Here is a 23,419-nt window from a genome sequence, read left to right on the forward strand (position 1 = left end):
TGCGAGTTCGACCGAGCAATGCTCTAACAAAAACTACCATGGATAATTGCAAATCCATGTACTTTTCTAAATAAATAAAATATAGTTACAAGTCGAGTGGAAGTTCTAGCGGAAGTTTTCAATATTAGGTATTTTTGTAATATTAAAGGAAAAATAAGGGTTTTTCTATAATCTCCTCAAAACTAATCCAACGGCCAATGTGAATAGTTCACACGGAAATTTCTCGTCTAGATCTGACGACTGAATATTAAAGTCATTGCATCTGGCGTTCGATAATGAAATTAAATTAGAAAAAGTTAAAGTTTTTCGTTTCATTTACTCGCCCTAAAAAGTCTTAAAATATGGAGAGATGTGCAATCTTCTAGGAAAGGAAAACACACACATACATATGCTAAATATGGCTGATAAATTAATCTCTTCCAAATTAAGTTAGCAAATGAAAACCATAGCTATAATATGTTTGTGATCAATAACTTACCAAAAATGACATAATTGACAAAATCAAAATGTATCAAGATATCAACATGATGTGATCAAGATGGACATCTCTTTGGATGGAAATGGCATCTAGTCTTTGAGCATCAAAATGATTGAATATGAACAATAATAGATTATTGTTTGTTTCAAGGTAATAAAGATAAAGTGAAAAATGAGGGGTAAGTTGAAGTTTGTATGAGGTATGCATCATGTTATTATTATCGGCAATTATCATTGTAACCAGGACCTCCATAATAAAAACCGAATCCATTTTTTGTTGGTCGTCAATTTTCAAATCATAGCAATTTGGATTCGAAATGACGGGCTTAACATCTTCGGAGTCTTTTGCTTCATTATTTTCATCGATTACTTGAACATGATTGAAAAAACTAGATATTCTGAAGCCTCTTTCCGAAGTTAAATGACCGCTACCCATTTTAGTCGTAGTATGTCGTCCTTTAGATCTATCATTATATATTTTTCCACCGAAATCTATACTTGTTGTTGTCTTTGATAATTGGGTGAATAGAGAACTTGGATAATATCCTATGGGAATGCCTTGTAGTTGTATCCACCAATTTCCACTATTTTGGTCCTGCAAAATTATTAAATGTCAAATTTGATAACAAGGTTGGCAAAACTATGCGAGCTATACCTTGATTGCTTACATTGTCTTACCTTGTGTATACCGAAGGTGGAATCTTTTTGGCCTCCATTGAAAGTGGACATTTCCGTGAAATTGCAACCAAGTGCAACATCCGAGGATACATGCACAAAACCATCACACTCGTGGTTGAAGCAACTATTTTTGTAGTAATCGGTCTAACAAAATAAATAAATAATAAATAATATTGAACAACAATAAATGACCTTAAACCATCATTTGGTAAAATAGATTCATATATTTCTCCCCATGAGAGAGCTAGTAACATCTAATTAATATTCCTCCTAGTAAAAAGTATAACATTGTAATAATTCTTAAATTTTGATATGTAGATCAAATTCAAGATGGATATCATTGATATTAGAAAATGAATAGAATCAAATCATCAATGATAAAATAAATAATCAAGAAGAAATAAAATGATCTACATACCGAAATAGTAATTGAGACAATGTTTAACGTGGTTCGGTCAACTCGACCTACATACACAAGCAACCCCGTAGGGTGAATAATAATATTGATCATCAGAACATTTTGAGATGATTAAAAATTACATTGAGACTCTCTATCTATAGAGTAAGAATAATTAATATAGGATATTATATTGTTCTCTATAATATATATCCTAATTAACTAGAATATGAATAATAGGAAATTACCTAGATATTTGACTTGTCTAGAAAACTACCTAAATTACACAAGATCTTTTTATTCTTGGAAACTTAACTGATCTCCGTCGATATTCTGTGTTGTTTGATCTCTATCAATCTTCTGATAACTTGAGTCTTGATCACTTCATCTTGACTTTGACTTCAGTTTGAATATTGTTTGGTCTTCACTTCACGTGTCATGTATATCACGACCACTTGACTTAACCTTCACTTCACGTGCCTGACTACACAGTTACTTGATTCAGTCTTTACTTCATCATACAGTTTCCTCGGTCCTTTTCTGCACCTCAGATACTTGTTTGTATCTACTATATATTCTAATACCCCCCTCAAGTTGGACACGTAGAAAAACGTAGTGTGCAACTTGGACAGTTGAAGAAAACTTGTGACAAAAATATGTACTTCACCTTCGAACACGACACTTGATCTTCGGTAGCGGCGCTCGAAAGTTGAGACAAACTCAGTAACACTGTAGAATATACGTTTTGACTTCTGTTGAAAATTGTCTTGACTTGGCTAAGTTTGGTGAGGGTCCACGGTCCATAAACTTAATTTTTTTGAGAATCAACTTGCTTTGCCAATGGATTTGGTTAGTTTAATACTAACCATACGAAAAAACTTCATGTGTTCATCGACATGGAAAAATATTGGTAGACGTCTATGAGACTTTTCAAATGAAAAAGATTCTCCTAAAGGAAAATAATATTGCGGGAAGTTGTGGGAAATCGCAAATATTTTTATTAGTATAAAATATGATCAAAAATAAGACAATATTTTTCGAAAATAAAGGATGAAATATTTTACTGAATATCATTTAATGATATAATGATCTCACCAAGAATGGCAGTTAAAGAATTTCACCACTTTTAGCGTCCTTAAATATAAAGAGATATTTTACGTGGTAAAGATATGAAAAATAATCCAAAATAAAGATGGAATTATTTTGTGTAACCCAAGAACGGGAGATTTTCGTCCTTAAATGTAAGGAGATATTTTTATTCTATAAAAAATAGGGTGTGGTGTGCAGTAATCCTAAAAATATACCACAAATATGGAATTATTTTTAGCTGTAATAATCATAAAAATATACCATCAATGCGGAAATACTTTTAGTGAAAGAAACATATTTTCACATAATATCCACCCAAAATACTTTGGGAAAGATATATTATAAATGAATATCTTTGGATATAAAGATTCTTTGGAAAGTAAATCAATTACCAAAATAAGAAATACGAAAATTAAAATTTTCTGTTGGAGCAACAGTGAGTTCAGTTTTAGACCTTTTGGTTGGAAATCAAAACTGAAATGACATAGACGATCTCTGACACGAGACGTAAATACATACACCCAACATGTACAAAGACTCTTGTTGGGTCTGAATGAATTATCGGTCAACTAAATCAATGTTGAAGTTAGAACGAAAGTGATGTAAATACATCATTATCTTTGAAAAGGTATTTGAAGAGTATATTTGCTCGTAATAATCCAAGCTAAGAATATATTTGATATACTAAAGCATATTTTACTATTTTTGCAAATAAATCAATTTCTATGATCATGTGAGATAATAAATGACAACAGTGATCTTTGATGTTGAAGACATTAATAATCTTCCAAGAACACATATTATAACGTTAATGAAGTTTAAATTAAGTTGATGATCATACTCAAACAAATCAGAAACAAGCAATTTTGTTTGGACGATAAAAAAAAATATAACAAATTCAGAAAATAACTTTGTTACATATAATTGATCAAATTGTTTTAATGTTCAGTTTAAAATGAAATTATTATTGAACATTAAAATATGTTGCGGAAGCGACTGGATCGATAGCATCGCTTCTCTGATACCATCTTAAGTTTTGATATGTATATCAAATTCAAGATGGATATCATTGATATTAGAAAATGAATAGAATCAAATCATCAATGATAAAATAAATAATCAAGAAGAAATAAAATGATCTACATACCGAAATAGTAATGGAGACAATGTTTAACGTGGTTCGGTCAACTCGACCTACATCCACAAGCAACCCCGTAGGGTAAATAATAATATTGATCATCGGAACATTCTGAGATGATTAACAATTACATTGAGACTCCCTATTTATAGAGTATGAATAGTTAATATAGGATATTATATTATTCTCTATAATATATATCCTAATTAACTAGAATATGAATAATATAAAATTACCTAGATATTTGACTTGTCTAGAAAACTACCTAAATTACACAAGATATTTTTATTCTTGGAAACTTAACTGATCTCCGTCGATCTTCTGTGTTGTTTGATCTCCGTCGATCTTCTGATAACTTGAGTCTTGATCACTTCATCTTGACTTTGACTTCAGTTTGAATATTGTATGGTCTTCACTTCACGTGCCATGTATATCACGGCCACTTGACTTAACCTTCACTTTACGTGCCTGACTACATAGTTACTTGATTTAGTCTATATTTCACCATACAGTTTCCTCGGTCCTTTTCTGCACCTCGTATACTTGTTTGTATCTGCTATATATTCTAATAATAATGATCTAACCCTGAAAAAGAAAAAAACTGGATGGCTTTCCGTAGAGTAGTAGCACTTACAGTCCAAAGTATAAAGAATCTGGTCTGGTAATCACCGTATAAGTGTTGAGATACCTATTTAAATAAAAATCAGAGTTTAATGATACAACGAAAAATCATTTTAAATTCAAGTTTGAATTATGGAAACATAACTCGCTTGGATGGTTAACTTACTAGCCATCCTGCTTCAATAGTATTGTATGATTATGAAGCGAAGGATGATTAAGAGAAGATTGTTTGTAGATATCATAACAATCGATTGTCTCATCTTTGTCAACCTATGCCATAAAAATCAATGAGTATATGAATACTCCGAGAAGCATGAGAGTACTATACAAAAAATATGACCAACGTTTTACCTTAATGGTTTTGATTATTGCTTTGTTCAAAATATTCGAAATTTTTCTTCCATCAACTAATTCTTCTGGAATTAAAACTACAAAACTGAGTATCGCTAGAATGAGTAGGTTTGAGTTTATGAACATTATTAGTCCGATTCTTCTTCGAAACCAGTAATACAACGTACATAAAATATTCCTACATGTAAGGTAAAGAAATTGATTTATACGGGATTCCATAGAATATGCGTCATTGATTGTTTACTTACTGTAGATATACAAAAATATATTCTTACTCAAATATCTTCTATAATAATTGTAATATATATTGTTATGACTTTGATTTGATATCACGCAGCAAATATTCTAGATTTTACGTATTTATAACCAACACAAAGTAGGTATAAAATTTATGATTTTATGCATGCAAAAACTGGTTTTATTGGATATTCCAATTTCCTCATTAATTACTAAATATTACTATTAATAATTGGATTTATGAAAGTAGATGAATCAATTTGGTTTTCTTTATTGAAAGTATGTGTTTTATTTGGATAGCTCCATTCATTGTAAAGCTTCAATTTAATAGGTGAATAATTTTTGTAGAAGACGAAAGGACATTGGCCCGATGATCACGAATGCAACAATTTGGGAATTGTGGAAGGAACAGAATGGTCCATTCCATCGAAGAAATAAGTCTATAGAGATGTTTCAAATATATATATATATATATATATGAGCTAATTTTGACGATTAAGTAACGTTTATTCTTTGATGTTCAACTGAAAATTTATTTAGAGATTATTCGATTCCACATATTTTATTTAATTGGGTGGAGATTTGTTTGACATATTATTGAGTGTTGCAAACCCTTGATCTCCAGGATCTCCTTTGTACGTTATTTTTTCATTATGTATAACCTTTGAAGAACAAATACAAGAAGAAATAATACTTAGATTATCCTTGTATATTCTCATCCGACACTCAAAATACCTCATGCCAATATCACTGTAGCATTGTGCTAAACTAAGTTTAAAGCTCGTCAACTCCAAAAATATAATCTATCAAAATAAAACAAGAAAACTCCACATAATATTTTGTTTTTTGGTAAAAAAGAATAAAATTAAAAGAAACAAACAAACATGCAAACAAGTTAAAATGAATCCTACATCCAGTGCCACAACCTAACCAGACATACATCATACAACCGCAATGAAACACAAATTGTTTTACAATGGTTCTTAGCGGTCCTTCTCCTAAACAACTCCAGAACCGCTTCAACCTCGAAAAGAGAAATAGTGAATCTTTTTGTGTGCAGTGGGTCATAAACTGAATGCCACGAGACTCAGTAAGAAAGACGCTTGTAAAAGACGATTTTAAGTTGGGACACCTAACAATCAAAACTTATTCTAGACCTGATTTATTAATAAAATAAACCATATATTTCACTAATCATTTTTTATTGTTAAAAAAAAACCGGGTCTAGAACCTAGATAAACTTAATTTTTTTCTCGACCTAAAATTAAACTCCATCAAATCGGGTTTGTTTGAAATATATAATAAGAATGTTGTAATAATAATACAACCGATACAGGCTTTACTGCTCAATCATTTCAAAAGCTACAGGCTTTAAACTCCGTTGAGTCTTCTTTATTAAACGACTCAAGATTTCATTGGAAAAAATTTTGAGGAGTTAAAAAACTTGCTCCTAGAATTCTTAATTTTGCTTGGAGGGCTATCCATGGTGGTCTGAGTGTGTCGAGTAAGATTGGTAGATTCATAGATTGGGTCCCAACTGAGTGTATGATGTGTTGTAATGGAGCAGAAACTGTAAATCATATGTTATTATAAAGCCCCCTGACTCGGGATATTATTTTTGCGTGCCCTTTAAGCTTGAGATTGCAGCACTCTACATTGACTCTATTAAGGAGTTGTTGGCTTCTTGATTACTGATTCAAGATGAGAATTATACCTTCAATTTGGGGGTGTGAATGATGTGGGCTATTTGGAAAGGCAGAAATCAGCTGGTCTTTGATCAAAAACCAATCAACATCCAGTCAGTTATCTCTCAAGGTATGTATTGGTTCAATACATTCTACTTCAATGATGCTCCACCTACTATGCAATCACCCTCAAATGCTAGAAGATCACAACAGTGGAGTTCACCTAAACCTGACACTATAAAAGTAAATGTGGATGCGTCTTGGCGGAATATCGGATCTTCTTGTGTTTTGGTCGCCAGGAATGACCTTGGAAAGTTTATTTGTGCAAAATCTGACACCGGTGATATCCAGAGTCCCTTAGCTGCCGAAGCATCAGGGTTCCTTCTAGCCATGACCATGGCATATGAAATGAAATTTAAGAAGATAATTATTGAAGGGGATGCTAAGATGATGATTCAAGCGTTAAATGGGGGTTTGTCTAGAATTCCATGGAGGATAATTCGTGTTATGTGGACCAGATTAGGAAGATTGTTGAGGAAGATTGTTGACAAGTTTGATCAAGTTCAATTCTCATCTATTCGGCGAGAGGCAAATGAAGTTGCTCACCGGCTCGCAGCTTATGCTTTTAAGCATTATATTCACCAATCGGTGGATATCTTCCCCACCCCTGCATCTCTTCCTGCCTTTTTTCCGAAGAAGCTGTAGTCTCTACTATTTAGCTTTATTTTTGTTTTTCTCGGTCAAAAAAAATAAAATACAACTGATATACAGAAAAAAGACATTTCTTGCTGGGACTCCTAAATGACTAAGCTGCCCTCATTTTGATTACTAAGCTATCGTAAAAACTTACATTAAATAAATATTTGAATACTTACAAAATGGTATTGTTTTAAAATAAACCAAAAACCTAATGATATCTTTCAAGATACATACCCGATTTTCATAAAATTTATTTATTTGATTCATCCACGTAACAAATGTAAACAACAACATAATAATATTTTTTTTACATAAAAGTTTTTACTGTTTTCAAATTTCTTACCGTCGAACTCACATGACTAGTAGATTATAAAGTGGGGAGCCGAAATTTCAATCACGGCGGGCAGTTGATCAATCAAAGAATAATCACACGACTCTTTGGGATGGAAAAGTAAGATAAGAAGAAGATATACCCAGAAATAGTAATAGTAGTAGGCAACCTAACATTTTAACCACTGACCAAGAAAATATACATGCCCTACGGCTATCACGGGGGTCTGTCACAGTCATCCTCCTAGTGGACGACGAATAAACAATCGTATCCCTGAACCGACGTCATTAACGACAGTGATGGGGTTATAAATTGAATGCACAATCACCACCCACCACTGCCACTTCTACTCAACAGTTTGGTCGGTTTCCCCCATATTAAATGTAGATGGCTCCGCCAGTTGTAAAATCAATCAAGACTCGCGTGTTTATACAAAATCCGTCAATTTGTTAGGCCATTTTTCTTGTGGTAACAACAGCAAGATAAGCTAAAAGTTAGATCAACAAAATCATCTGACGGGGACCGAAATGAAATTTGATGAGCCTTTTGTGCTTGGCAGTTGTATCGTGATGTATCCCGTTAATCTAACAGAAGGCGTCCACTCTATCGAGTTTCAAACTTTATGTCGCTATACTGCGTGTAGTATAGTGGTGAAGGAAAGAAAAAGAAAAAGCATTTACCAAAGTTGTACAACAACTCCGACTACTACATAAAAGCCAAACAACCTACGAAAATATGGTTCGGCAAGAAAATTTGGCAACCAGAAAAGCGCTTAGCCATGAATAGAAAATTGCTTAATCATGCAAATTCTAGGTAAATTTTGTCGTATGTGCAAATCCATGACTCCACGACTGTTCAATGTGATTAGCAGGATATTTCTTTTGGTCAAGTACTTAATGTTTAGTGTCCTTCAAGCTCTGCAGACCCTGTACCTTTGTTGCTTGGTGTTCTAGATCTCATTCCAAAGATAAGTTCTGGCGTTCTTCGAAAATCAGGATATATAGAACCAAAATATTCTTGTACTGCGGATATGCAAGAATTTTGACCTGTTGTGGCTGTCCACTCAATAGTACAAATTTACCAAGTCCACACATTCTAACACGAGTCCTTCTAGATGCTAAAGTTTTCTCCCATGGGAACTCTGACTGAGAAAAATCATACGCGCCGGCATTCACAGCAAACAGTTGGATATAACGACACATACACCGCGGGATATCCACAGTTCAGCTTAATGACAAGGTGGGAACTCAGAAATGTACACCTTTCAATAATTCCAGGTCTACAGATAAAATCCATTCTATCTAATAATTTTCCAAGGGACCAGAAAAAGCAAGGAAATGGTGTCTCATCATGCAGAACATGACAAATCTTAAACCTACTTTTCTTTTTGCCAAGTCATTTGGTTTTCTCACCTACACAATTCCAAATGGCAGGATTTCAGTGGTTATCAAAAGGCTCTGATTAATGATAGGCTCATTAAGTGCTTATATTATCTAGTGTCCTTCCACCCAAGAATCTAATAATCTTCTTCTTTTCTTGCTTCTAATCACATCTTTTTTTTTAGACGGCAAAAGTCAATAATCCTACCGAACACAATTTTGAATAAGAGCATAATATACAAACCAAACTATTCCCACTTCTTGCACCATTAAATTCAACCATCTCTAGCTCTTTTCTGTCGTTCTTTGATTATTTTTCATCTGTTGCAGTATCTGCTCATGAGATGCAGCTAACTCATCTTTGTTTCATGTTACCTGTCGATCTCGATGAAATCGAGCAACCAAGACAGGTACCAGGAACCATAAACAAAGAATTAGATATGGAGAAGGAAAAGGAAAAGGAAAATCATCGTCGTTACCATCATTTTATTGCTTTCATCCGTAAATCGCTTGAACGTTTCTGTAACCATAGATGGGTTGGGTTCTGCAAAGATTTTCCGAAACATCATAAGCAGAATTACGCGGAAACTTTTCAGGATATTTCTGGAATCTTATTGTCAGATAAGTTGAACAACAACAATCCAAGAATTTTCAGTTATTCTGAGCTTTATATTGGTACTAATGGATTCAGTGAAGATGAAATTCTTGGAAGTGGTGGTTTTGGTAGGGTATACAGAGCAGTTTTACCTAGTGATGGAACTGTTGTTGCAGTGAAATGTGTTGTAGAGAAAGGGGATAAAATTGAGAAGACATTTGCTGCAGAATTAATGGCTGTTGCACAGCTTCGCCACCGGAATCTTGTCAAGTTGCGCGGATGGTGTGTTCATGAGAATCAGTTATTGCTAGTTTATGATTATATGCCTAATAGAAGTCTTGATCGAGTACTCTTCAAGCAACAAGAAAAGACAGGAATTGCACCTTTGAGTTGGGAAACCCGGTGGAAAATCATATCTGGTCTGGCAGGTGCTTTGTTTTATTTACATGAGCAGTTGGAGACTCAGATAATTCACCGGGACATCAAAACGAGTAACGTGATGCTTGATTCGCATTATAATGCTCGGCTTGGTGACTTTGGCTTGGCTAGATGGCTCGATCATGAACTCCAACTCCCTACCTCATTGCCTACGCTTACACTGAGCACAAGAAGTCAAAAGTTCCGTTTAGCGGAAACAACTAGAATTGGTGGAACAATTGGTTACCTGTCACCTGAGAGCTTCCAGAGAAATACAATGGCTACCGCAAAATCCGATGTGTTCAGCTTTGGAATCGTTGCACTGGAGGTTGCATCTGGGCGTCGAGCAGTTGATCTTGCATATCCGGATGAACAGATAGTTCTGCTTGACTGGGTACGGCAGCTTTCTGATGAAGGAATGTGTCTGAAAGCCAGAGATCTGCAGTTGCCAGAAGGATCTTATAAGGGTTCTGATATTGAGCGGCTTATGCATCTTGGTCTGTTATGCTCACTGAATTCTCCACAACAGCGACCCACCATGAAATGGGTAGTAGAAGCACTTTCAAGCAATTTTGTTGGTGAGTTACCAGCTCTCCCGTCGTTTCAGTCACACCCTTTTTATATCTCCTTGTCCTCTGCAACCACCACTGCCACCAGAACAACCATATCAACAATATCTGCTGCATCAAATTCATCTATTTACTTCACTGCCACTGAAGACACCATGTTTTTGACTGCTGAAAATGGGGAAAGCAAAAGCAGATCTGACGAACGTATGAAGACATTCATATCGGTTGATACACCACGAGAGATATCTTATAAGGAACTTGTTTCTGCCACAAATAACTTTTCAGAAGATCGGAGAGTCGCAGAGCTGGATTTTGGAACAGCTTACCATGCCTATTTAGACAATCACCACGTCTTGGTAAAACGTCTGGGGATGAGGACATGTCCAGCTTTGCGGTCTCGCTTCTCTGATGAACTTCGGAATCTGACAAGGCTTAGACATCGCAACCTTGTTCAGCTCCGTGGATGGTGCACCGAACAAGGAGAAATGCTGGTAGTCTATGATTACTCAGCTTGTCAGCTTTTAAGCCATCTTCTCTTTCAACATCGTCAGGAGAACACAAACCTGGCTTTAAAGTGGAGTCATCGGTACAAGATAATGAAGTCACTTGCATCGGCCATCCTTTATCTTCATGAGGAATGGGATGAGCAGGTCATTCATAAGAACATCACTTCTTCAGCAATTATTCTTGATCAGAACATGAACCCGCGTCTAAGTTGCTTTGCCTTAGCTGAATTCCTGGCCAGAAATGAGCATGGCCCCCATGTCATTATTGACCCTAAGAAATCAGTTCAAGGGATCTTTGGTTATATGTCACCGGAGTACATTCAGACTGCAGAAGCAAAGACCTCCACTGATGTTTATAGCTTCGGAGTGGTGGTGCTTGAGGTGGTGAGTGGAAGAATGGCAGTTGATTTCCGCCGACCTGAAGTGTTACTAGTAAAGAAGGTCCATGAATTCGAGAATCAGCAACGGTCCCTATTAGAACTAGTTGATGGGAGACTAGATGGAGACTATGATCACAAAGAGCTGGCGAGGCTGGTAAGATTGGGAAAGGCTTGCACAAATTCAAACCCAGAATTGCGGCCAAGCATGAGGCAGATTGTAAGTATACTTGATGGAAATGACTCGCTGTTAAAAGAAGTGCAAAGACCGGAAAATCCGGAAGAATGGCGGAACCAGAATGGCTGTTCTTTATCATTGATCAGAAGAATCCAAGCACTTGGAATACAATGAACATCCAAACAGATAAACTGATAACAAAGGTACAAATCTACAGATCAAGACTCCTATAGTTTTTTTCCTATTATAAGTAACAGTTTTGTAAAGAAAACAGCACTACTTTTCTTTTCTTTTCTTTTTTTTGTTATTTTTTTAGCTGTATATTGTGTGACCAGTTGAGAGATGTGTAATATAGGATTATGGAGATTTAACAACTACAGGTTTAAATAATATTGTTAGCAGGGTGAAGGTTATGTATGTAAATTGTTTTTCTATTTGATTATGAGTTTCACATTCCAGTGTGTTTTGTATGTATAGTTGTGATGCAAAAGACTGAACTGAAACAACATATTTCACATTTCTTACCTGCGTTACAAATTTCATAAGAATTCCCTATATAGAACTGAAGATACATAGATGCAGATATAAAAATTACATCAATACCAGTTGTAAACTTGTAATCTACTAGAATGTCAAACCACAAACAGCAACAAACTATGTCAATTCAAGCCAACAAGAAATTAGGTAACTTATATTTTAAGATGTGACGATTCCACATACAATTTCAGGATTTTAGTGTCACCTCTTAAAGTTGCTTCTCTGCTACTCTGATGTCCAATTTCCCCATCTTCATCAGACCAGTCACAAGACATGTTCCTTCTCGTCATCAGCATCAATCCCTACCCAATTCGTCAATGCAAAGAGGAATTCTTTGAAGCTGACTTTTCCACTGTTGCTCCAGTCCATTTCTTCTGCATTAGCAATAGGGAGAAACACGGAATGAATTTTGCTTTGTTAAAATATATTGAAGTCATGAGCACCAGAACATCACCACCTAAGCTTTTTAAACTACGTGCAGATGATTCAAGGGCTGATGTTAAACAAAAGTGTTCTTAGATGGAGTTAGAAACTTTTATAACAGGTTCATATCTAGTGAGGATGACAGTTTCACCAGAATCAGCCGTCATTTCAACTGGTAAAAGAGGGGAGTTGGAACATACTGAACCGATTTCTGGAAATGCGTCCAGGGGATTTTTCCCACGGAGAAGCCTCGTTCAGTGCCATTACCATCTCTTCCTTGTTCAGTTTCCCATCACCATTCTTATCAAGAAACATAAATGCTTCAACAATCGTATCAAAGGTGGCCTCCAGTTCAGGAGATCCCATCCTTGAAATCTGGAAGGAAAGAAAGAAGACAAAAGTCACCAACAACCACCAAGAATCTTGTAAACATGAAAAAAAAAAAAAAAAAAGTATTATTACTGGATTGGAGTTTGTTGTCGGTACAGAATGAGAATTTTCTGAAGAGTCCATCAGAAGATAGATGAGACATAGAAGAACCACAAACTCATTCAGTTGTATTCCTTCGATTCCATCCACGTCACAAGCCTGAAAAAGATCTTCTATTTCTCTCTCGGTCAGATGGAGTTGCAGTTTGTTTAAGCAATGCTTTAGCTCCTCGTGGTCAATTGTTCCATTTGAGTCCTCGTCTAAACAAATAAAATATGTAAAAAGTTAAAGACCTGTGCTTGTCCATTAACTCTTCCAGAAAAGTGAAAATCTGAAGAATAGTATGGCAAATGAACAAAATAAACACTAGCGAAATTCACCATATTGATCAAACACACTCTTGATGTTCTTTAATCCTTCTTTGAACTTGGGAAACCTCAAGATTATGCTATTAATTGATTTAAAAGTGTTAGGTTCAGAAGAGCCTCTTTTCTTGATGGCCTCCACCATTTTCTTTTCAAGCTTTGGATTTAGCCTCTTATACTTGCTCGATGTATTGCAACGACAAAGCATGCCTTGGACTTTGTCAGAGAAAAAAGACTTCAAAGAGGAACATAAGCAACAGGAACCTGAAATGACATGTGAAGGAGTTATGTTAGAGACATTAAATCGATTGAAAGATAATTTTGGGGAAAGGATTGAAATGTTGTGAAGGTGGGGATATCATAGCTACCCTCAAATTTCAACTCATTTCACAGAGCGAAAATCTTTACGGAGCACTTGATTATAGCTAATGCACGAAACTCCTTGATTCATATGAAATAGGCAATGATTGCATGTGTTATTCTCCTAATGCAATTGAATGGATGTTGTTAATGCTACACAACAACTGTAACTTGAACTTGAGAGTCATTAATATGCAATACTTACTGCACCTGTACCAAGTTAGCCCATGAATAACTGTAAACTGCAACATCCCAAAGCACACCCCTAGTAACCTGAGATACTTCTCACAGTGTCCTAGAATCTATTACATTCTCCCATATCAACTGGGAAGTTCTAACATTCCTAAGATTTTTCGGTAGACAGATGAAGGTTCTTAGCTTATGCTACGAAAAGGAACCACTTACAGCTATTTTCCCTTAGGAACTTTATATCTGCTAACAGCTACGATCTTTCTAATGCATATGTCGACAACAATGACAAGTCCAACATCGAAAAGAATGAATGCCTCCATAAATAGAAGAGGATAACCTATGGAAACAATTGGTGAGATAACCTTGTCATGTCATGGTCGAAAAGTTGGTCCTACAGCTCTCTTATAATCATGAAATCCAAAATGTTAGAGACATCAATCTTTCGCACTAATAGAGCATGATTCTTGATGAGATCATAAACTGAGGATGAGATTTTAGCAAAAGATTGAAATTCGGAAAAATGATCTAAACGATGATAAGAAATCCTCACTAAGAATCCTCCTTTGGATCCTCTACCAGGTAAGCCCAGACAGAGTTGATGCATACTTTGGTCACGATTTCACCAAGAAAAAAGGTGTACACACAAAATAAGGCTGAAAAGTTCTCAATTTTCACATCCATCAAAAACCCTATTCACACAATAAGATCATTTTTTGAGTAATTGAAAGCAAACCCATTGATATATATCTCATGCGAATCAAAAATTGGCAGTAGGAATCAAGAAATACAAAATGATACATACAACTCCACAATACTAATAAACCCTACCAATACCATGATAAAGGTACTAAATTTTCAGTACTGATTTCAAATTAGTTAAAATTTCAACCCCATGAAATTGATCTTTTCAGTACCCAGAGTGAACAGTAATTCATAAAATGGTTTCTATGAACACAAAAATTGAATTCTTAAAAAAGAAAGAAAAGGGTTCACTGTAACAATGAAAAGACAATAGAAAAGACACAATGAAAAGAAAGCTTGCCTGGTGATTCTTTCATGGCGTCTGATTTCATCCAAGTATAATCAATCTGTCACAGTCTGTATCAACAAGTGGAAAGAGAGAGAGGGTGTGGTGGAATGGAGTGGAGTGGAGAGGATACTCGAGTATTAAGTAGAGAAAGTGAGAGAGCAAATGAGGAAAAAGATGGACGACAAAGAGAATAGGGAAAAGTGGGTTGGTATACAATAACTAAATAAGCAAGACTGTAGGAGTATCTTTGGTGGTGGTGGTCACCATTTTTCTCATAAAGAGGACACATGCTCATGGTAGCTCGCATACAGTACCATCATTTCAACGAATATCCGCTGGTCTATGTTTTGGTCCTTACATGGGCACATTTTTTAGTTGCATGGTCACCACTCAAACTTTTGGCAAAAACCAAACTGGGGGAGGATCATGCCGTACTAGCCTTGTTTGTTTTTGCGCATTTGGTTATATCATGACAACCTCATTTCCCATGCACAAAAACAAAAATTACCTTCCTAAATTTTGAGATTAGATTTTCAATATCGGCGAACAAAGAATGAGTTTTAAGATTTTCATAAAAGTCTTTCTGATTTATCTTCTTAATTTTTTTTTGGGCATCACTCACTGCCACGATTTGTTGATCCTTCTTAATCGATATCCTCTCGCATAGCCTCTTCTGGAGAGAAATTCTTTCTACATCACTCAGTATCACGATTTATTATTCTTTTTTAGTCCACGCCGTTCACAGAGCCTCCTTAATAATAGCTCGTATTTCTTCTTACTCTGCAGAGAAACAAAATATGTAACTTGTTTCTTCTAATAAGAATTGGTGCCCAGAATCTCTCAATATAAATCTCATCTTCTCTTTTGTTGAGGAGGTATTCCAAACCCCGTCACAATTAACCTTAATCCAATTACTAGAAGGAAGAGTCCAAGTAGATTGATTCGAAGCAGCAGTTATTGCAAAGTTTTTCTATAGATATGGTTGATTTGTCAACACCGCCAGCACTGATTTTGCTCTAGCCAAAATTGAATTTGGTTCTTCAATTTTTTTCATTGAATTTCTGCTAGTCCAAAGTGACCAATCTATACAAGTAATCATCGGAAAAGTTTCATCATTATTAGAATCATCTTTATATGGGTTTAGCTTCAGACAATATCTAACCTATTTAGCGAAGGTAAGATTTTGAAATTGAGAATTTGATATATTTATTTGGGACCATATTATGTTCAATTTTGAGTGTTGTTTACGGGTAAAAACTGATTCTGCTGGTTTTGGTAAATTTCTGTGCGCTACCGAGAAACGAATCTAAATCCTAAACAAATGCACTGCACGTGAGTACTTTAGATTCGAGAGATCAATCTGTACAATACTGGCCTAAACCAAGAAATAGCCGTTCCAGTCTTGCTTCGGTCACAAAGTGAATGAGAAGGGTTGATCTTAGGGAGGGAAGCGAAGAAGGTGTTGAAATCAGAATGGTTAACTCTGAAGGTGTGGCTATTTTATGACTTGTATCAGAACATGGAACTGGCTTGCGGAATGTAAGCTATCAGTTCTTGGTATTTTATGGATACTTGTGTTGTTAACCAAAACTCCGTTGTTAGTCCAAATAGGTTGCAAACCTATTTATACAAGTCATTGAGCACCCCTGATCTCGTAGGAAGTGGAGATAGTTAAGTAGTGGAGAAGTGGGGTTGTGTAGAAGCGGTTTACCATCACATTCCCATTGTGAGGGGAAACTGATCAGCCTTACACCCACTATTCTCTTATTTCTATTTAACCGTCCGCTCTTTCCTGACACTTTCTTGTAATGGGTGTGTTGCACACCACACGCTGTAAACCGCCAGACCAATACCCTGATGGGTATCCCCCAGTTTGTGACATGTTTGATATCTCGAGTGTTTCGTGGGAAAATGTGCAACAAGTTGCTGAGTGGGTCTAATGTGCAAGACATAGTTATTATGACCAATCGCACGCAAGCTAAGCGGCATAGTGGCACTTGCCAATGACATAGTGGCAAAGTAGCGCTCGTGGCTTAATGGCAAAGTGGCGTCTGCCAGTGGCATAATGGAAAAGTGGCACCTGCCAGTGGCATAATGGCAAGATGACAAAGTGGCGCATGTCAATGGCATATCGGCAAGGTGGCGCCTGCCAATGGCATAGCGGAAAAGTGGCGCCTGCTATATCTTGACATATTGGTGTTAGATCCAAATATGGCTTAATGATATTAGCTCTAGTTTCCACATCGAACTCAATGCCTAGGTGATGTTATTTGGCATAGGGCGACATAATGGCCCTGCCCGAATTAGGGTTTGGCATGTCAAAACCCTAAATGGCGTGTGTCGCTATGTGGTGCGGCGGCATCTTGGCAAGTCCGACCTTGGCCGTTTTTATCAAGGAAATCATGGCAAGGTCATGACTAGAAAATAGGGTTTCCTGTTGGTTTAACCAAAGCCATTAAAACAAAAATTCTATTCTGATCAGGATAACCTGGTTAGAGTGTGAATATTGCTCCATTAATGGTGAAGAGAGTATGAGCCAAATTGGAATCTTTTAGGTCGTTTGATTAGCTTTAGCTATAAAGTTATTTTGGCCACGCTAGGATTTGGCCATGGGTTTCCAAGATCCTAAAACATCATACAAGGATCTGTTATGGCATTGGCCATAAACAAAGAGTGTGGTAGCACGCAGCTGCGGCGTTGTGGCACGTTAGTATATCGCTGTCGCGGGATGGCATGTCCTGCCAATTGGCACGCTGGAGCGATTCGGCAGGTTGGCTAGCCAACCGTCATGGCCCTACGATGATCACTAGGCGCTGTTTGGGATGGCTTGTAGGTAATCTCAGCACCTTGGCGCGGATTGCAGGAGTGGTGTTGGCACGTTGCTTGTGGAGGCATGGTGATGCCTATTTGGGCGCGTCAAGAGCGGCTAATCTTAATAAATGAAGTTGCCAAATCGTGCGGCCGTAATTGTTTTTTGGATACTAGCTTGGGCCTTCTAGATTAGGCTCCTAATGGAATTAGGCGCTTCCACCCACCAACTTTCAACTTTATTAAAAGTGTGTGTGGCGGGTTTTGAGCGATCTGATTGATCGATGGCAAAAAGAGGGGGGCGGCAAGCAACATGGGGCCGGCCACATTCCAAATGCGTGTGGCGCATTTAGAGCGACCTGATTGGTCGACGGGAAAGAGGGCCGGCAAGCAATGTGGGGCCGGCCTCATTCCAAATGCGTGTGGCGCATTTAGAGCGACCTGATTGGTCGATATAAAAAGGGGTTGGCAAGGGCAACATGGAGTGTATCCAGCAGCCACAGGCGGCGCCTGTTGGAGCACATCAGCCAGTTATGTGGTCGTGCCTCCTTTGTCATTGCTTTTATTTTCCACAGTTCCTCTTTTGTTTCTTGTTTTATGGTAGGTCTTTGTACCTACTAACTCCATGGCGGATTAGTTCCCATCTTATCTAGGTTTAGTCTCGACCAATAGGGTTTGAGATATTTGCACAAGGCGCAAAAGACCTATTTTTTACAAATTAATTGGACTAAAACTTGAATCTTGTGAGCTATCACAAAATTGAACAAATTTAACAAATTCTGTGTGTTACACAAAATTCTTTTATTCTCGGAGGGAAGTTAGCGCGTCTTCTGATTGAGCATTTTCATGCATACCTTAATTTTGATACTTCGGGAAATTCATGCTACCCAGCTGCAAATGAACAGTAATTGTCATGTCGTACCAATACTAAGGGTTCATCTAGGGAACATAGAATATGAAAAATACTCAATAAAACATACACTAATGAGTAATGCAGACGAGAGTTTACAGAATGTTTGCGATCGTTGATACATGCACCATTCTGGATAAATATACTGAGTTGCTCAATACATGTGTGAGTACAGAGGCCATGGCACTCATTACTTTTAAATGGATTAGTCCTTTTGCAGAAGGCACCTTAAACACGGGGTTTTACAATTTTATCCCTGAACTAAAAACCACCATCAACATTAAGTCCCCTGCTTAGCACGTAACAACGATATTGTTGCGGGATAAGCATTAGATGGTGACAGACGAAGATAAAATCAAAAAGGAGAGACTTGTAGAGATTAGCAGGAATAATCTGACCGTCCTTTGGCAATAAGTATGGGCGGCTGGTAACCTTGGCGATTTAATAGTTCGGTCGCGGAGCGGTGATATTGGCGCGCTACTTGTTCGGCCATGGAGAGGTGATCTTGGCGCGTGGCTTGTTCGGCCTTGGATCGGTGATCATGGAACACTTCTTGTTCGGCCTTGGAGCGGTGGCGTCGCGGGGCCAACTGCCTTTCTCCCTGCATGATACAAAAAGGAAACCCCTTTTCTACTCAAATTCCAAAAGCGCTATGTGTATAAAAGGGAATCGTCCCTCTCTCTTTTCCTTGTTTTATTTGCTCGCCTGTCGGTGCTTCTCTTTTTTTTTAACACGCAGTGCTCCACCTGTGGTAGTTGTTCTTCCTCCATCGACGCCATCAACAGCTCCATCAATAAGGTTGTGTCTGCCAGCAGCAAGGTAAGCACTTCGTTTCTCTTCTTTTTCCTTTTGCAAGTGTGAACTCTTGTATTGGCTGTTTTCATAACTTCCGAAACTCCGTTTGATCCCAAGTAGATCCTCATTGTTGATAGTGTTGGAGTTAAACATCAGTAGCGAAGTGGCAGTAAGATCACAGCAAGGCCAGTGGGAATTTGAGCTAAGCGTCGCTGCTGCTTCTTCCTCTTTTAGAAACCTACTTTTTAGGTTTTCGGCCGCGGGCATAATTTCCGCGGCAAAATTTTGTTCCTTCCTGTATAAGACCTTGTCGTTAGCGCATGAGCTTTACGTCACCTCATATAAATCCGAACATTAATGACCACATTGAATTTCTACAAAATTTGCACATATGGTTTTGCCGAAGTAGTGACATTTCTATCTTGTTCGTTGTAGTTATTCAAAAGCGAACTTAAGAGATTCTTGTTAATATGTCACCTGGAGATGCTTCTGTGGCCAAACTGGGAAGTGTTAACGGCTCGAAAAATAAGCCAAACGTGGAGATGAATTCTTCACAAAGTCTTTCGTAGTTTCAAGGACACATCCCAGCCATATAATACCCTCCTTACTGATTCAGAAAACGAAGAGACTGCTCAATCAATTTCTCCAGAGCGTGTGATAAGGTTTTATCTTCAAAGAAAAGAGTATCTGACTTCTTCCATTGACTTCAAAATTTTCCATAACCCATTGCGCACTTATGATGGATGGATGAAATACATGATGAGTAATGACAGTGTCAAGAACAATTTGATTAAGGCGCAAATTAAGGATGTTGTCGTGGCGTCTGAAACACTTTGCATTAGAAAGGATGCTGCAGGTTTGACTATTTCATTTCTATATGGAACATGTCCACCCAGACGGCCATATGTAGATGGGGCGAGATGACTATTACTTTGGGGAGTGTAGTCATTCTGTTGAATCTTCCGGTTGTAGGGAATCTTGACTTTAGATTATACAAGGAAGAAGAAACAATGCACGTCGCTCTAATCGAAAAGGCTGAAGAATATAATCCGCAGGGGAAGGATGAGAAATGCTTCTATACTTGGTGGGTGTATGAATGGTTCCCCGCAAAACCGAAACCGGATCAGGAATTGAATAACACGCTCAGTGTCGATGCGTTTTTATCCTTGTGGCTATCTAGGGATGTTTTTGATGATGGCTCTGGCAATAAGGAAATAAGACAGAAGCTCGTTAAATTTTTCCATTTAGCTGACGCAAGGTATTGTTCTCCCCATAGGCAGCTTGTTCCTTGGTTCCTTGTATACCCATCTAGATTTTCTAGCAGCGGATATGTACGCCTCCAATGGATGTATGAAGGTGGACTCGTACGTTCACATTGCTCTTATCCAAGCGTGGTTGTGGGAGCATTTCAAAGGTTATGCTCCTAATTCTGTGACTTCACCTCCTAACACATTTGGAGGAGCTAGAATACTTCGTTGGTTGAAGAAATGTCCAAGACCTGGCTTAAGGCTCGTCGATTTTCTTGACAATGTGTATGCAATTGAGTTTCATCCCTGGGCACCAATTCACGCATCTATAGTCCCGCCTAACATTTTTGCGTCCGCTCCAGGAATAACACTGCATTTTGACGGAAAGGATATGAGCATTGGGGAAATCGTGTTCATGCGAAGCTGCATACCTGGGTATGTCCCATCTTTCTTCAGAGGATCTTTTGATGTGGTTCCTTATAATATTGACAAAGCTGCTCGTCAGATGGGTTTCGACCAGGGGATCACGTTCTATCGTCCGTCGGTGCCTTCAGACAATCTTTTAGCGTCTGTTTTTGATAGTAGCGTTTTTGCAACAAAGAAGAGCCTCACATTCTTTCCCCCAGAAAGAAAGCCGACGATGACCCCCAAATACAAGGAACTTTGGCAAGAGAAATTTCTCTCTCTTCATCAGTTTGTGCAGAACATCGTGAAGAGTTCTCGTGGAAAGCCTTCTTCCAAGACCTTAGAGAAACACAAGTTGTTGAAGCCGCACCCTTCACGTAAACGAAAACCTTCTGAACAAGGTGAAGACAGTCCCTAGAGAAAGGAGCAGAGGTCAAAAAGTCGGGCAGGTGGCATTCGATCAGGTTCAACAACCTTAGTGGTCTTCAACTCTTCGAATATGCAGGTATGTGCGCGTTTATTTCTGACCAGCCAGATTTTTTTCTTTTGACTAATTTCATTATCTCTCTCCTTTTTTTTTGAAACTAGGGGGAAAGAGTATGAATGCCTTTGCCAGACTTGCCCGTGGATAAAAGGCAGCGCGTCAAGAAGAGGAATCCGGTGATGCTGAGTCTTCTGAAGGCGAAGATTAAGGAGAAGAAAGTCCGGGATCCATTGGTGATGAGAAAAGTGCTTCTGAGTGTAATAGGGAATCTAGATCTTCCAGTGGGCCAACGAATGAATTGGTAAGTTTCCCACATGCTTTTCTTCTTAGGTTATTTATTCTTTGACGTGAAATAAATATCCCATTGGTGGTATTACAGAAACAAACCGCACCTAGAGCTGTACCTGGAGATAACCCTGAGATGGAGATTAATCATAATAAAGATATGATTACGCCTTCGACCATGGAAGTTGCAGATAACCCTGAGATGAAGACCAATCATAATGAAGACGTGGTTGTGCTCTCAATCATGGAAACCGCATCTGTGAATAACTCTGAGATGGAGATTGATCATAGTGAGGGTATTGTTGCGCCTTCGACAGTAGAAACCCTATTTGTAACTACGTGCGCAATTGTTTCTAGAGAACTTTCTGGAGTTAAAGGAGTTGCGCTAATCAAACATCCGGCTGCAGGTGCTATCTTCGACCCTCCATTTGTGTCTCCCTTTTACTGACCATGTGTTGATTGGAGGATTCAGCGTACCAACTAAATATGCAGAGTTGTACACTCGAATATGGGAAAAGTATGGTCACATCGCAACGACCAAGAAGATTGACAGTCGATTTTCATTGGTTAGACTCATGGAGGAAACCTTATCTTCAATCCATGATATGTGTAGTTTGGCTGGACACACCGCTTCTGAAGACGTAATCTCAAGATGGGAGTTCCATCGGGACATGTCTGTGAACTTTGATTTTAATGTCTCCTGGTTCTGTGAAGGGTTTTCCAAAATCAAAAGGCTGCAAACTTAAATGAAAAAGATTCCCTCCTTGGATTTCATTAATCAACGAGAAGCGAAGCTCTAGAAGTTATCCCATGAATTGAAGTTGAAACAGGCTGCTCTCCAAAGCATGAAGGACGCTTTTTCTAAGAAGAAAGAACTGTTTCTGAATGATTTCCCTTGAATGCTTTTGTTTTTGAACTTTTCTCCTTTTAGATTTTTTTTTGAAAGGAAATATACGCCTCTTTTGTGATTGGATTTTTTGTTTTTGAACTAGTAGGTAATTTCTCTGAATTGATTTGCTTCTGAAATGATTTTTTGAGTAGCTTTTTGAATGATATTTGGATCAACTAATAAATTGGAATCTTAATTATGAACGCAAATAATGCGACCACTTTAGGAGAATATTGCATGAAAAGGTAAATACTATAATGATATGATGTTTTAAAAATAATTGGGTTGTTGGCTCCCACTATCAGAATAAGACTGACGTCTGTGTCAACTCCCCATCCAATTTCAAAAAAATTGGATGTGCAAAAATTGTTTGATGAAACTTACTCGTCTGCGAAGCTTCTCAGCAAACCGAATTTTCCAGCTAATTGAAATCCATTGCGTGACGGAGCCACGACAATAAGACTTCCCATGTCGCATTATTGTTTTTGCAAAGTCTGAAATTATACGAGGCGTACATGTGATAACATCTTTATGTC

At 37.6% G+C, this 23,419-nt stretch overlaps 3 protein-coding genes across 7 annotated transcripts; 2 read left to right on the forward strand and 1 right to left on the reverse strand.

Moving 5' to 3' along the window:
* Positions 1-6,724: 6,724 nt before the first annotated feature.
* Positions 6,725-7,378, forward strand: LOC113279780. The gene has a single exon (XM_026528447.1). The coding sequence runs from the start codon at positions 6,725-6,727 to the stop codon at positions 7,376-7,378; it is 654 nt and encodes a 217-aa protein (XP_026384232.1).
* Positions 7,379-8,649: 1,271 nt separating this feature from the next.
* On the forward strand, positions 8,650-12,214 carry LOC113283037 (receptor like protein kinase S.2-like). Its single transcript, XM_026532175.1, has one exon. It carries the CDS (start codon positions 9,427-9,429, stop codon positions 11,896-11,898), a length of 2,472 nt encoding a protein of 823 aa, XP_026387960.1. The 5' UTR covers positions 8,650-9,426; the 3' UTR covers positions 11,899-12,214.
* Positions 12,215-12,217: 3 nt separating this feature from the next.
* On the reverse strand, positions 12,218-15,251 carry LOC113283038 (probable calcium-binding protein CML21). 5 transcript variants are annotated; one of them, XM_026532177.1, is made up of 5 exons: positions 15,073-15,251; positions 13,494-13,742; positions 13,147-13,373; positions 12,885-13,059; positions 12,218-12,635 (listed from the first exon to the last, which is right to left on the reverse strand). In XM_026532177.1, the coding sequence occupies exons 1-5, from the start codon at positions 15,101-15,103 to the stop codon at positions 12,526-12,528; spliced, it is 792 nt and encodes a 263-aa protein (XP_026387962.1). In that variant the 5' UTR covers positions 15,104-15,251; the 3' UTR covers positions 12,218-12,525. The 5 variants fall into 5 exon arrangements, with proteins under 5 accessions (XP_026387962.1, XP_026387965.1, XP_026387963.1 ...); XM_026532180.1 differs by lacking the exon at positions 15,073-15,251 and adding an exon at positions 14,859-14,926; XM_026532178.1 differs by lacking the exon at positions 15,073-15,251 and adding an exon at positions 14,044-14,816 and having other exon boundaries at positions 13,171-13,373.
* Between the last annotated feature and the right edge of the window lie 8,168 nt (positions 15,252-23,419).

Source organism: Papaver somniferum, chromosome 5 (assembly GCF_003573695.1).
Source record: "Papaver somniferum cultivar HN1 chromosome 5, ASM357369v1, whole genome shotgun sequence".
Classification (NCBI taxonomy): Eukaryota; Viridiplantae; Streptophyta; class Magnoliopsida; order Ranunculales; family Papaveraceae; genus Papaver; species Papaver somniferum.

Bases quoted from the DNA above. Each gene is read 5' to 3' on its own strand.
- LOC113283038 (XM_026532176.1), bottom strand. From the start codon at position 14,089: ATGTTGCAGTTTACAGTTATTCATGGGCTAACTTGGTACAGGTGCA. The intron at 13,374-13,493 runs GTGAATTTCGCT...TTATTTGTTTAG, and splicing joins GAGTGTGTTTGATCAATATG to ACGAGGACTCAAATGGAACA. The intron at 12,636-12,884 runs GTATGTTCCAAC...TTGCTAATGCAG, and splicing joins CATTTCCAGAAATCGGTTCA to AAGAAATGGACTGGAGCAAC.
- LOC113279780 (XM_026528447.1), top strand. From the start codon at position 6,725: ATGTGGGCTATTTGGAAAGGCAGAAATCAGCTGGTCTTTGATCAAAAA.
- LOC113283037 (XM_026532175.1), top strand. From the start codon at position 9,427: ATGCAGCTAACTCATCTTTGTTTCATGTTACCTGTCGATCTCGATGAA.